Source organism: Diplotaxodon limnothrissa, linkage group LG12, assembly GCF_057381915.1.
Source record: "Diplotaxodon limnothrissa isolate DT_005_m linkage group LG12, D_limnothrissa_male_GT1.1, whole genome shotgun sequence".
NCBI lineage: Eukaryota > Metazoa > Chordata > Actinopteri > Cichliformes > Cichlidae > Diplotaxodon > Diplotaxodon limnothrissa.
Genome location: NC_140607.1, coordinates 36,567,902 through 36,583,898, shown reverse-complemented (window position 1 = coordinate 36,583,898; position 15,997 = coordinate 36,567,902). Strand labels below are relative to the sequence as shown.

At 40.3% G+C, this 15,997-nt stretch overlaps 1 protein-coding gene across 1 annotated transcript in view; it reads right to left on the bottom strand.

The window, feature by feature from the left end:
- Window positions 1-2,191: 2,191 nt before the first annotated feature.
- Window positions 2,192-15,997, bottom strand: part of cfap299 (cilia and flagella associated protein 299) — a 75,983-nt gene continuing 62,177 nt past the window's right edge. The window contains exons 5-6 of the mRNA XM_085366906.1: window positions 4,496-4,625; window positions 2,192-2,284 (exon numbers count right to left, since the gene is read on the bottom strand). Of these exons, the coding sequence (XP_085223032.1) occupies window positions 2,192-2,284; window positions 4,496-4,625 (223 nt within the window). The remainder of the gene's footprint in view (window positions 2,285-4,495; window positions 4,626-15,997) is intronic.

Sequence of the window (15,997 nt, the reverse complement as noted above, 5' to 3'; positions counted from 1 at the left end):
TGCAACTTTCAGGGTGGGAGAGAGAATAAAGCAGCCAGTTCCATCGCCATTACCTGGCCACATAAATGAGCCGTGGCCTGTAAACCTAAACAGCTGTAGATGAGGGTGAAGTGTTCATTTGCTGCCTGACTTCTCATTTCCAAACACAATTACAAAAAAATCTCCAAACTGAAAACAGAAAAAACAACAACAAATAACCAAGTAGTGAGACAGGCAGGTGGAAGGTTTCTCAATTACAACACGCGCTGCACTCAGGTTAAATATGCTGTTCAACAAGGCAGTCAACAGAGAAACCAGGTCTGAATATACTTCTGCTACTTAGGTTGTAGTTTCAGCAAGAAACAAAGAAACAGTTTAAGATCAGTTTACACACCAGCAACCACAAATAGATGATAAAAAAAAATACATAAAACTGCACGAAAACATGTTAAAGACTGAAAATAGGCATATCCTACATTCCCATCTGTGTCACTTTTATAACTCCATCAGACTTTTCACCAGCTTTGCTCACGATAACCACAAAAACAGGCCCAGAACTCCTATCGTCTTTAAAAAAGGGAAGGAAAAACAAAAGAACAGTAATGATTAACAACCCCAAACCAGACCGTCATTTCCCTAACCCCAGTTTTTACAGAACCACAGCCCAAATAGCCTTGTCACCACACATATTATTTCAATGAGGACAACAGGGTCCAATTCGGTGAAAACAAACAGATGCAGCAAGTGGAAGGCTTCTCTGGTATCAAGCCAGATGAGAAACATTAGACGTTTGTATTAGAATGAACTAATTTGTTTGAAGCTTGTGACTTTCAGGGGAAAAACAGGTGATAGATTAGTAATGAGAAAATTAATATAAAGGTGAGATAAAATGTGGAGGTGACAGTGTGAGCTTAAAGGCTCAGCAGTTAAGGAAATAAGCTTATTTGATTTAGATGAAAAGATTGATACCACTTGCACGTCTGTGCAGCAGATAAATGTTCAGAACAGCCACTCATAAAACCCCAATCCTAACCCCTAGCCATTTATTTATTTATGCGTGCATGTCTGGATTAATTAACCAAGATTTAATGTGTTCATTATTTGTTACTTACCTTTGGTAGGTTTTTGATTTGAATCTCCTGGCTGGCTGAGGCCTCTCTGTGTGGAGTTTGCATATCACTGTGCCTACACGGGTGTCCTCTGGGTAGTCTTCTACCCTCAGACTTGCTAGTTAGGTTAATTGGTGACTCCAAATTGGCTGTAGGTGTGGATGTGAGAGTGTGTGGTTGACTGTCCCTCTGTTAGGCCTGTGACGGACTGATGACCTGTCCAGGGTGCACCCTAAATCTCGCCCAGTGAACGTGTTTAGTCCAAAAAAGGACTAAACACAATAAACAGAGGTAGATAAGTCTGAGAAGCAGCATTACTGCTATCCCCCCAAATTTTCTACATGCAGAGACATTGAGTCAGCAGAATGTACAGAAAGCAAATTTATGAACTAATAAAGACTCAACTTCTAGATTTAGATACTGTTACAAAAAACAACAAATAATAATCCTGAAATTAAAGGGATTTAAGTTACCAAAAGCCCTCTGAGAAAATAATTTAAAAATGTCATAGTGAATGACTAATATGTAAATGATAGGGCACTTTGATGTCCCGTAACGTGTGCCTTGCATCTGGAAACATACGGAATGCTTTAAGCCCATTACCCACTCTTCCAGTCCAATTGGAGCTACCGCAGCCTGGGGGAGGACATGAAAGCAACCCCCATCATCTTTCAAAGCTCTTACGCCTTTAATTTGTTTAGACAAACAGCCCAAAACATGCCAGACCAAATGATGATACGAGCCTGGGGTCTCTGAGCAGGTTCTTGCCCCTAACTAACTCTGCTTGCTTGGGTAAGTGCCAAAAGCACAGTCAATCCCGACCTGGATGCAACAATTTAAGGCCAAAGTTAGACAGAAAACCCCAGAGTATTTGCAAAGAAACTTCCAAGTTGTCACACGAGTCCATCAACTTCATCCTCTGGGATTCCTCAGTTTAAAGCCTTTTTTTCTCCACTACAACACCTCCACCCAGATGGCATGCATGATATGAGGGGAACAGTGTAAATGATGGTCCAACTACAGCAACTCAGTCAAATTAGAGGCTTCCAGTGCTCTCCAATATGTGCCATATGTATGCAAGTGTTGGCGACGGCCTGTGAAGTTTAGACTGTCCTGACGTTGTGGTCGTAGATGACAACATGGATGTAGATGTCCGACTGCAGGAATGTCCTGTTGGAGTCCTCGCCAGGACCAGACTGAAACCCAGCACAGAGAAGTTAGTGGTGCTTGTTTGGGGGTAGTGCTGTCTACAGTCTACAATCGTGCATTCAAACGCAAAGCAAAGAACTAAACATTTGTGATGTTTTCGACTGGTCTCATGAATTTTCAAGATCTCAAGACATGTTTTCAGAAGCTGTATAAGAAAAGATGGATGTAGCGTCCGTCTGTAAAAGTGAAGCCAATGTGGACAACTCTAAAATCTGCACTCTCTCTAATGGCCAGCAGGGGGCATTAGACAAGGAGTCAGATTCTATAGAAGTCTATAAGAAAAGGCCCCTACCTGTCACTTGATTTATGACATTATTAAGGACTTTCTGTACAAATTTATGATCTGTATTTATGAAAGTTTTCTGTTTTTTTTAGAACAAAAAAGGTGAATTCATGAGACTTTTTAAACATCATCTTTATTACTTTTTTCTGCATCAAACCTGCATCATTTAGAACCAAAACTGTGAGCTGAAAGAAGCTAAAATCTTCAAATAAATACAGAGTTGCTGTGGTTTTAGAAATACCAAAGATAGCTTTCCAGTGCATGGGAATATTAGTTTCAGTGTTAAATTAAAAATATCACCATACTGAAAATGTGACAGCTGCCACAGAGAGAGTATGTTAGCAATTAAACAAAACCGCACATCTCTAGAGCACACCTCTTTATAATAGCAGGTATATTAAAGGGGAGGCCAAGTGCTGCATAATTTGACAGTGACTGTAACTGTTCATTTTCCAAGATGTTTTGTGTTACTTTGGCTGTCAAAGCTGACACAGCCCCACCACTAAGATGTGAAGCCACTACCAGCTGGGAACATTTATTTCAGGCTAAGTGTGTCAAAAGCTTCTGGAGGGAACGGAACCATAGCGAACCATTACACTCAATTTACACTTTTACCTAAGCCACACTTGTGGGTGTCCTAATAACTGAGACAGTCTTCCTCTGCAAGTTGAAAAGAGCATCAATAAAAATAAGCCAATAAACCTGATGTCACAGACACAGTGAGAGATAATGGGAAATGCTGCTTAAGGCCAAGCATTTTTTTTTCAAATGTTATAGAAACCAAACACTGTCATTAACACTCACATTTAAATTCATGTCAGCTTACCCTGTTCTTCAAATTTGAGCATCAAGGGTTTTTTTTCTCTCTAACTTTTACTTTGCCAAGCCAATCAAGCCATTGTCATAACTGAAAAATGACAACCCCTCCACCCCAACCCACTTTCTGGCAGGGATAGAAAAGCGGTCATGGAATGACAAAGGCAGAAAAACAAACAAGCCACCCCAAATGAGTTGATGTGAGCTTTGATTTTGGAAGGTTCTCCGGTGGCTCTAAGGCCACATGAGCAGCTAGTGAGCTCATGGCGGGTTAAAGGCCGGATGGTTCTGTGCTGCTCCATGTCGAGCCAATCTGGGCTGAGCTGAGCTGGGTTCTGGGCACACGGGTGGTTTGCTGTGTCTGGCTCCCAATGCCTTCGCTTGTGTTTTTAATAGACAGCCTGGTTGGGGCGGTGCTCGACCACAGCTAGAACACTGTGCTGCCATTTTGGCGCTTGGCCTCAAAAACGCAGTCCCCACAGCTCTGTCTGCAATTTCAAAATAGTTCAGCCCCACCAACTACTTCCCTACCCCCCAGCAAAGAAGGAAACTGGAGAGAAAAAAACATTAGGGAGTCGTTATTCTTCCAGGGCCCCTGTCAGCCTTTGAGTGTAGAGGAAGCACCTGTCTCGACCACTTGATCCTCCCTTCTTTGTGCAGGTGGAACACAAATATCTTTCCCTCCCACTGATTTCTTTATCTCTCTCTGTCTCCCCAACCTCTTCCCTTAGAGTGCAGTCTCTGAAGTAACTTGTGACTAGTTGAAAAACAAGCGATTTTCTTTGGAACATTTGCAGTTCGTTAAAATGGTGCAACAAAGTAAAAGGTGTTAAAGGTAACAAGAGAGGAAATGATCAGGATATTGGAGGTGCATCACAGTCATCTGAGCCAAAAGGACAACAAAATCTGTTTTCAGAAGCAGTCCGTTGTGCAGCAAAAAGAATTTAGAAAAGAGCCTTCTCCCTAAAGCCCTTTTTTGCTCCCCTGAGACATTTTTACTGCGATGGAACAGGTGACCCGGTCTAATTAGCAGCACCATTTGTCTCCCTAGGTTTTAAAACCAAAGCAGGACAATAACAACAGCAACACAAAAACCTACCAAAGGGTCCAAATTCAGAATCTTTTTGTCCCTCTTGTTCTTAAAGAGAAGGCCGTTAGGGTCGTCATAAATCACCTCAAAGTTTGGGCTCGAGTTGGAAGTGGACACTTGCGTCTTCCAGTTGTAGTAGCTGTAAAAAAGAGGCAACAATAAATGTAAGATGATTGGGGTCATTTTATTTAAAGCTTGAATATCCTTTATATAAGGATTTTATATAATCACATGGGGTTACTGCTGCACTGATATACCACTGGTTTTCCCTGAGGCCAGCTGGAAAATGTTGCAATCTTGGCAGCAGCCGATGCTTGTGCGGACAGTGGAAGATGACTCCAACTTAAACATGATGGCACAGCTACCATCATGTTTAAGTGTCTTAAAGAAAACCAAAAGGGCTGACATTATCCACCAAACCACCTGAATCCACTTTAGTGATGATCATTTTTGGGAGCAAAGGTATCTCAGGAAGTATTTTTTTTTGGAAAGGCAGAAGAACATCTGGCACTTTTTGAAGTGACAAAGTGTGGGAATGTAACTTATGAACCAGTGTTTTCCATTCTACTCACTGTCCTTTTGGGCTTCTGTTGTTGCTTTGAAGCTGCACAAGCATAGTGCTTAAGATCTCATTCACATAGGCCTAGAGACCCGTGCATAGAAATGCCTGGAGACATCCTGGAAACCCTCAATTGCTAGGCAAGAAAGGTGCATTTCCTGATTGCTTGTGAGTAGTTGACTGAACCTGCTGGGTGTCACTAGGTGAAAAAGGTCACAAAGAGGGTACTGCGGGAGAATACAAATTTTTCCCTATCGACCAAGACGTTTGTCAAGCGGTCATCAACTGGTCTCTAAGCCTGTGTGACTAAAACACAGTTTTAAAGCATGTAGGAGGTAATTTATAGCACTTGGTGGGGAGTGCCGTGACTTTTCTTTTGGAAAATAAAACTAATATGCAGGTCTGAACTAAAATGAAAAACAACAACAACAGACAGAAAACAATCATCATGACCATTTCTTCTGCATGACATCTTTCCTCTAACTCTGTAAATAATTTTTTAATTTGGGCATTTTTTTAGATTGGTTAGGCAGCATATTTGCAGCATTACTAGAAATAATCATCGAATCAAACAGTCAAAAGTTGAAAGCAGCATTGGAAAGTCACAGAGAGTGATCTCTGCATGACAAGAACACTGTAATACGTTTTATCTTAAATTGTCAAATAATGACTTCATATGTTACAAAGAAAAAAGAAAAGTATGAGAGTAGAACATTTTTTGCATGACTTTCTAAGACTTTATTAGGAGGAAACGACTGCTGCGTAGTTCTAGTGGTGCGTGCTACTCGACCCTCTGCTTTTTTTGTGGAACATTTCTCTTTATAGGCTCACGCAGCAGGAGGCCTTAAAATAAAGAAAAAGGACCACTTTGAGGTCATGACTTACCATGAGGAATAAAAAAAAAGATTGATGGATTTCAGAGCATTTACCAGCCACCATTATCATATTATTATTCAACAACAGGTTATAAAAGAACTCTGTTTTACAGAAAAGAAAGAAAAGCAACCTGCAGAGTAATGCAACTTTTATAATAGCGAGAAGTCTGTTTCCAATTTGATCTCTGGGATGCTGTTTGTGGGTTCGCCAAGCCAGGCATTAGAGTAAAGCTGGGACTAATAACCAAGTGAAACCAAAGACAGGTCTGAATTCCAAAATAAATGACTGATTAATTTACAGCATCCGACTGGATCCTGATCTGCTTTTAAGTTTTCTGCTATTTCTGATACAGCAGAACAAGAATATGCAACTTTTTGATGGAGCAAAAGGAACCAAAATGTTTGGACTTGCAGGTGAGGATAATTTGATAAGCATGTGCATAAAATTTAGGCTGTGATTTATTAGTATTTTTACATAATATGCATTGAGGTAGCATTTAACCCTCTCAGATGATTGATCAAAGAAACACTTCTCAAGCAGTGTCTTGGAAGCAAAGCGCTTTCTGATTAAAAAAAAGAATAAAACATCAAGTTAACATCCTTTAGCCATAAAATTGGAAGATCATTACCCTTTGTTAACATGAAATATGAGAGTTTGTGAGTTGAAAACATCTCATTATGATAGAGTTGAGTCCTGCATTGTTCCCATGTTGGATTTGGTTTCAGCTCAGCCTTTCAGTCGAGACGAGCCAGGCATGGAAATAAATAAAACAAAGGCACAAAGAAAAAAAAAGCTAAACTAACCTTAAATGATGCCAGACTGAGCTACAATGCCCGGTCTGGAATTAATACGTGTTTAATTTACAACATATTTGTGTATTAAAACATGTATTCTTTGTATTGTACACACTGTAATTGGTATTTGATTGCTCTGAAATGTGATATTACTTTGAGAAGCTCAAAGGTACATTTTTTAAGTGTTAATACATGTCATGTAAGTACACACACATATATATATATAATGTAAAAAAAAGTATGCTCACTTCGCTCTACCTCTCATCTGTGACACTACAGCACCAACAATGAGCAACATTAGCCATGTTGGCTCAGCTTATTTACTTGCTAACAAACAAAAAAATTTCAACAATGGACCAGAAATGTTAACCACACAATGACCCACATCCAGTGATATTAGGCTTTAGTCACACATTCATAAGACCAGCTGGCAACCATTTGTCAAGCACTGGTCAGCAGGGAAAAATGAGTATTCCCATCTGGTTGTGAATGGTTGTTAGCAGTGACTATGATATGGAAGACACTGTTGACTGCAAACACTTGCCAACCTATCGCTAAGTAATAGTGAAGCTGTGAAGAATGCGTAGCAACTGGTGCTTTTTCAAGTTATACAACCCCTAGATGGTTAATCAGCGAGACAAATCAGCTTCTTCCATGCAGGCTTTGTATCAGAACCCTCTTAGCAACAGATTTCACTCAATGACAGCGAGCAACCACTTGCTAAGTGGTTGGGCAATACACCAAGTGACCCTAGCAACCAGGTCTCTGACTATTCTCCAAGTCTGAGGCCTTAACAATAACTATCGGCCTTCAAATATTTTTGCATAAGAAAATTGGTGAATGTTCTGGATAAAACCAGAATGCATGCTAAGAACATTAACCAGTTCAAGAATCCAAAAACAGGGTTTGCTGTTGTAAAAATACCATGTTGGTGTTAAAAAAATGCACATATACTGGACACAGTGTCTCCCAGTACCCACAGATTCCAACACAACTCCACATGAGTTTGAAAAAAGTTGCCTTGGCAAGATGGCCATGCATGCCTTTGGGGTATCTCACAATTAGTCTGTGTTATATGTAAAATGTGTAGGTCTGAAAGTACTGTAAACCTCCATTCTTTCAGTGTCTTTGTCTGTGACCTCCGTAAACGATCGTCTCAATATCTTATACAAAATATAATTTTCATTTAGTAAATTATGGTCCCAATTGTAATGGGGCCCCCTTGAAAGAGAATAAAACCAAGTGTGCTTTTCTGTGTGATTCACAAGTTGCTAGCCTGTGGGTGTGCAGTTTCTCAGTGAAATCTATCCCTCACTCATTACACCCAATGTTGAAAGAAAAAAAATTATGGTGTTATGAATATACTCGACTCAAGCTTGTCAAATTTATTCTGGTGTTAGCAGGTAAACTAACATTAGTTAACATCATGCAGAAAAACGACAGATTTTTCTACTGAATGTGAATGGGGCACTAGATAGATGAAGAAATGTTTGGTTGGCTTCAGGGATCAAAGCCAATCCTTAGCTTGCCTTCATCTGGCTATTAGCTAGCTTGCTTACAAAAATGACCCAGCACATTTTTAAAAAAAATTTAAAATTCTAAACAAGCAAATAATCCCAGAATCCCAGAAAACAAACTGCATCAACAAGTTTTCAAAATCTTCAAACAGCACTAGTTTTTAGTGGTTTTTATCATTAACAATTGGCATAATTAGCAACACAACTCCATGTCACACCGAGTACCCAAAGGTTGCTTTACTGAGCCTTGGCTGGTCCCCAACAGCAGATCGTGGTCCAACTACAAAGATGGAGCTCAGGGAGAAGTCTGAGTATAAATCTGAGACGAGTTATATTATGATGGGGAGTTGAACAGGCTGATATTGCAGCAGCAAGCTGTTAACATGGGATAGTAACATAATGAAGGACTGCCAGCATTCTGCAGGCTATATTTCTCTGGCTGTGATGCATTACTAGAGCAGTGCATGATTAACAGTAGATATAAAGTATTAATGACCCACATTAGGTAAAATACATCTCAAAATGTTTGCATTTACACTGTAGGCCCCCCTATGATCTTTGAAATATCCTGGCAGTTTGGCTGACGTGAGGATGTTTTCTCCAGAACCTGTTTAAGAGCTAATCTCTAGTGGAACATAAAACTGCTCACAAAAAACTATTTGCATTTGAGCCATAAAAATATTTTCTCCCTGCAACATATAAAGCATGCTTGCTACAAATTACAAGCAAACATATAGTACAAGCAATATAAAATCCAACCATGTGGTTTTTCCAAAACCCACAGACCCCCACTATGCAATTTTGGGAAATGTAAATACATATTTCTGCAGAATGGTCAGTTTCTGAATAGCTATGAAAAGGACCAGGTATTCCAGCCAACAACAAAAGTGACTTTACTGCTCGTAACATATTTTCCTGGATTGGATATTTGTCATATTCCAACAGACAGTTGATCTCCAATGTCAGACCCTGGAGGCTTGGTCTAGTATTTAGCATTGTGATAAAGACCCTGCTCCAGCTACCGAGGAAAGCTTCTGCCTTTAGACCAAGACAGAAAACAAAGGGCGTACGATACACACGGATGGTTAAAATGATTCTGTTAAATTAAAAAGAAATGTGACATAAACAATAAAAATAAAACATAGTTTAAATAACAGATAAAATGCTTGAAACATTGGTAAAAGATTCACTATGATGATTGGTCATTGACCTACATGAGGTATGATTGAATAGTTCTGCAAATCTTCCTATAAAAAGCAAAAATCTACACTGAAAATTTCTGCCTTCTCAGTGCGACATGAGCAGGTGTGTGAAGACAGGTGGTGTACTACAGGTGGTTCATGATGAATGTCCTCAGGCCCTTCATGGGTAGAACTCCCTCTTGGGGGATAAAGTCACTGTGCAAAACTCATTAATGGTGATGATCCTTGACACAAATTAGAGTTTTACACAGAAGTTGATGTTTTCTCTCAGCCTACACTTGAAGCTATTGGTTAAATTGCATATGCAGATGTGCAGATGGTCAGAATAGTTTATTAATTTAACTTTGGAGGAAGACAAGTGGACTTGTTTTTAGGGCTTTTACTTTGGAGTCATGATTCATGTTAACTTTAACAACTCACATGAAGACAGGATGGATCAGTGATGCTCAGAACACTTTCAAGATACCAGCCCCACTAGAGGTTAAATACCTGAGATGCCCCATCACCTTTTAGTGCTGAAGAAGCTTTTGGAGTGAGGTGAAATGTTTTCAAAAACCCAAAAAGGAAGCCCAGCTGCCTTCAACTCAAGTGCTTAAAACTACCATGACCTGGATGACTAAGAACCAAAACAGACAACACTCTGAGGTCTAAGTTTTTATAGGCGATAACCCAAATCCCAGTCCTAATTTTGTGTTACTGTGGCTTAACATCTCGGTCTCAGGTAAAATGATTATTTTATTGGTTACCTGACTGCCAAGACTTGGGAGAGACTTTTACCAAAACAAAAATGACATATTGTGATTGCCTAGGGTTAGATAGTGTTAGTGTCGGGGTCAGTGACCTTAATAGGTTAAGACTTCTAATGATGGGGGGCGATTGTGGCTCAAGAGTTGGGAGTTTGCCTTGTAATTGGAAGGTTGCTTGGTCGTTGTGTCCTTGGGCGAGACACTTCACCCGTTGCTTACTGGTGGTGGTCAGAGGGCCCGGTGGCGCCAGTGTCCGGCAGCCTCGCCTCTGTCAGTGCGCCCCAGGGTGGCTGTGGCTACAATGTAGCTGCCATCACCAGTGTGTGAATGAATGGGTGGATGACTGGATGTGTAACCAGTCCCCCTTAGGGACTAGTAAAAGCGCTATACAAATACAGGCCATTTACCATTTTTAATGATAATGTAGCAGGAAAAAAAGATTTTCTTTATTTATTTTGTTAGAAATTAACAATATAAAGAGCTACACATTGCTATATTTTGGTACTACTATTACAGAATAGCTGTCAGAAAATGTGACAATGAACAGCATCTGATGTTTCAGCTATCTGTCAGCCATTCCCTACCAGCTGTCAAAGTAATCTCCCTCTCCAGAAAACACATAATCTGGACGCCTCCGAACAGTCCAAACTATGTGGGGAAATACACTGATGCATAAAATTATAAGGTATGAGAGGTCTGGCATTTTTTTCCAAGTTGCCAACAGAGCTGAATAAAGCATGTTCAGAATAGATTGCTGCAATGACCCAATTATGAAATACAAATTGAGGTTTTTCCTTTAAGACTCAGAAGAAAATTACATTGTCCAAGATTTGCTTTCAGGCACATGCATCCTTCTTCTCTTTGTAAATTGGGCCTGACAGTGTTTCAGTGACTATTTATACCAAAATGCCATACAACAATTAACATTTTTTGGTCAACCACTTTTATTCCATGGTGAACCGCTTACTGGGACAGATGTGAGATATTTTAACACTGAACAAGAAAAAGACGAAAAGAGTAAAAGAAATTTTTTTTGAAGCAATGCCGAGAATTTTGTTCATACGTTTATTGGACCCACCTCCCTCGCTGTCCTATATGAACTCTCACTAGGGCAACTAACTGCATGGTCGGTGCACATTTGGTCACAAAGCTCCAGCTGCTGGATGGCACCACACCCAGACACATGGACCAGTAAAAGTGTGAGAACCTGGATTTGGTGGAAACAATGACGCTGCTCTCAGCACCGGTTCCTGGTTGCCTATGCATTTACAATGGCTGTTTGACACGTGCAGTGTGTCCTTTCACTTTCCATAGTTACCCTGCTTAGCTCTATTGTTATCTCCAGGCAGTCATTTTCCAGTGTAATGTCAACAGTCTCATTACAGGGCTCAGAGGAGCTGGATGATATATATCATAAAGTGCAAGTACTCAGCATGTGTATTCGTTCAGCTATTCTTTTCTTTAGCGGCTGCAGAATAAATAGTCTAGCAAGTGTTTCAGAAGTTAATGTTTCCAGTGTAAATCACAAAGGCCTTTTCAATGTTGAAAGGAGTAGTGTAATGTGCCGAAATTACTGTTAAACCTATTGGGAGTGTCACGGGCCTAGTTCAACAGCAAATCATGTCTATGACCATGTCCAGCTGACAGCTCTTTTAGCAGACACATAACTAACTGTCCGCCTACACACTCGATCATTATTTTTGGTTTCATCTAAGAATTTATTATGTTTATATTAAATTATAAAACATAGCTGTATAATGTGCTGTTAGAATTGAGTACTCAGGTGAACATCGTGTTGTTCTGGTGTTTGTTTGTTTTTTTATTAGAAGACGAGCTGTAAAACACACTTCTGGTGTATCAGTTTGACTAAAAAGCGTTTACCACTGACTGTACAGAAAAGGTTAACTTGGTGTCCATGACATCAACACTGCTTTGTATGTATTGTTTTAAAGCCTTGACTTAAACCTTTTGGATTTTGTTTTTTTGAAACCCAACACATGGATCTGACTGTGCTAAATAATAGCGTACCGTGCTACCATCATTATCTTTTTTTATCTAAATGGGAACACAATTTACAAAATGAACATCAAAATTGATGATTAAAAATCATTTAGACCATAAATTCATTAGAGAAATGTTCACTGAGGCCACGCATCAAGTGAGCAGTATGGCCATTTTCTGATGGACTTCTACATAATTGAAGTTTTTTCTGCAATGCGAGGAGTTGCCCACTTAAGACCATTAGAAAAAAATGCAGTAATGGCACTTCATGTCCGCAAAATGTGGTCCAGTTCATCTTTTACATACAGTCTATGGTTTTTACAAAAGGGTTTTGTATATACAGTGGCTTGCAAAAGTATTTGGCCCCCTTAAACTTTTCCACATTTTGTCACATTACAGCCACAAACATGAATCAATTTTATTGGAATTCCACGTGAAAGACCAACACAAAGTGGTGCACACGTGAGAAGTGGAACAAAAATCATACATGATTCCAAACATTTTTTACAAATAAATAACTGAAAAATGGGGTGTGCGTAATTAGTCAGCCCCCTGAGTCAATACTTGAACCACCTTTTGCTGCAATTACAGCTGCCAGTCTTTTAGGGTATGTCTCTACCAGCTTTGCATATCTACAGACTGAAATTCTTGCCCATTCTTCTTTGCAAAACAGCTCCACAACTGCCCTGTGACGGCCTCAGAGGTTGTCTAAGAGAATATTGGGAGCAACAACACCATGAAGTCCAAAGAACACACCAGACAGGTCAGGGATAAAGTTATTGAGAAATTTAAAGCAGACTTAGGCTACAAAAAGATTTCCCAAGCCTTGAACATCCCACGGAGCACTGTTCAAGCAATCATTCAGAAATGGAAGGAGTATGGCACAAGTGTAAACCTACCAAGACAAGGCCGTCCACCTAAACTCACAGGCTGAACAAGGAGAGCGCTGATCAGAAATGCAGCCAAGAGGCCCATGGTGACTCTGGACGAGCTGCAGAGATCTACAGCTCAGGTGGGGGAATCTGTCCACACATATCCATGTGTTAGAATGGCCCAGTCAAAGTCCAGATCTAAATCCAATCGAGAAACTGTGGCAAGATCTGAAAACTGCTGTTCACAAACGCTGTCCATCTAATCTGACTGAGCTGGAGCTGTTTTGCAAAGAAGAATGAGCAAGGATTTTAGTCTCTAGATGTGCAAAGCTGGTAGAGACAGACCCTAAAAGACTGGCAGCTATAATTGCAGCAAAAGGTGGTTCTACAAAGTATTGACTCAGGGGGCTGAATAATTACGCACACCCCACTTTTCAGTTATTTATTTGTAAAAAATGTTTGGAATCATGTCTGATTTTCGTTCCACTTCTCACGTGTGCACCACTTTGTGTTGGTCTTTCACGTGGAATTCCAATAAAATTGATTCATGTTTGTGGCTATAATGTGACAAAATGTGGGAAAGCTCAAGGGGGCCGAATACTTTTGCAAGCCACTGTAGAGCTGATAAATGTATTTTACTTCTGTTATTCCAATTATTGAACTGCAAAGATTTTTGTAACTTAGAAAAGGTGAAACTGTTTGTGTGTATTACATGCATTACATGTCAACTGACAGAACTGGGTGCTATGCTATGTTCCATTTGAATGTAGCCATTGAGTAAGAGCATACTGATGGGCAGCGGTAGGGGGTGAAACACACAATGCCTTTGTTCTTATGGTATTTAAAGAGTCGCCGCTGTCATTTTACACGCACATGAGATAGAAAGATGGTAAGAGACTGACGATGGTACTGACATTGGAACCCTCAAAAACAATCTATACCCATAAGCACTGGGAAGAATCTGATTGGATTTAACCCTGCCAAAAGGGTATGTGTGTGCCATATGTGAAGATCAGCAAAGATGACATGAAATCTTCCCGCAAATATTTACCATGCTGGCTTTGATAAAACGTCCCACCGACCCCCACAAAGCCCAGGCACAACGCTTGAGACGGAGCCGCTAAATCACCTTCAGAGCTGGAACAGTTTCTCTTTTGTATTAAAACTTAATAAAATGGGACAGCAGTGCAAATATTTTCACAGCAGAAAATGAAGCCAGACACACAGGTGCACTGCAGAGGCCGAGCGTGGCGGCAACATGGTTTTGGCTCCAGAAGAGGCATGCGCTATATGTTTCAGTCGAGCTGATCCTTTAGATTCATTGTTTCAGTCTGTTGGCAAAGGTGTGCAGTGCAGGCAGGAGATATTTATATTATTCAGCAATTTAAAATGTTTGCGTTTGAACGACTTGTTGAAGAGTAAAGATGTTTTATACTTCAGATGAAAGAAGTTTTGTTTTCAGGAAGAGGCATGATTTCAAGTAGAACAAACCATAAACAATGTAAAGCAGAAAAACCAGTAAATCAATTAGGATTCCCATATAGTGAGCTGCTCAGCCTCTTAAAACTCTTGGCTAAACACAGGGCCTGAAGAGAGGGAGAGATAAAGAGAGGGAGGAAGGGAACAGCTAGAGTGCATAAACAGATGGTCACTTAGCTGGTGAACATTAAATAGACATCAGAGATGCTGTAGGCACATCTGGAGTGGCAGGAAGGTGGGTGCACAGAGCTGCAGATCTGTGGGTTAATTAGATCAGGGTCAGAACTTCAGTGCGTGTCTATGTTGGAAGCTCACAAATTTAACCTAAAAACACACTTTTTTCACCCTCCATTTGCAGTATTAGTGTCAGGTTTTGCTTTTATTTACTTAAAGGCTTACGCCACAGTTTCCCCTGAGGTGACAGTAAGTAGAGCAGAAGAGCAAATATTGTGTTTCTGGTTATGAGATTGTGTCTTGTTTACTAGTTTCTAGATGTTAAATTTCTTCTGAAGCAATTGGGAGAATCCCGTCCTTGACATACTTTAACCAGGTTTCCTCTGGAGGTCAGAGGCTCAGAACGTGTGTCCTTACAAATTATATTTATATGACCCACCTGCCGAGTGTGCGTGCTAAAATAAATCACATCCAGCATTTAGCTGAATATTGTTGCTGCTCTTATAGAATCCATGGAAATATTCAGAAGGATGGCTCGTTGTTTATGTACAAATACATTCACAGCTCTATCGGTCACATGACTGAGCACTTCCCATTTTTGCAACTCACATGTAAGAAATTAAACTGTGAAATGATTGTGCCTGTGTAACCAGATGTGATTTTAAATAGGAACTAAAGGTTGTAGTAAGATATAAGAGACGACAACTCTTCTCCTTTATTATTATTACTCAGAGGGGAAGTCGTATGTATTTAGTCTTGAATATCCTTTTCTTTCTTTTTTTCCAAACAGCACAGGCACCTGTTACACAAAGTTGGAAAGTTAGAAATATTTTCCACATCAAACTTGTGGAACAGATAAACTGTACATTTAACACATTTGGTTTTCAACGATAATGTTTTTTTCTCTAGTATTTTATATCTTTAAATCTTCATACTTTAGTCCAAGAGGACAGTACTGCTACTGCTACACCCCCATAAGGCTGCGTACGTGAACCTATCCACCCTTCCTTGCTGGAGATGGGAGGTGGAGGCCAGAGCTGGCGCTGGTGTCGCTGCCCTGTGTTCTTTGTGGCTATGGAGGAGGAGGAGGGACAGGATTCAGAGTCCTGCGGTGGGAGGTTTAGTGCACTGAGTGGGCAGCAGCTCCAGCATCTGCTCCCTCTTAGCGGCAACCACACTGGGTGTTATTGTTCCCGACAGAGATGAAAAAAAAAAGGGGGGGGTGGAAGATGACATATGAGGGGAGAAAAGGGGAGCGGTAGCGAAGCATGGAAGGCAAGTTTAGAGAAGT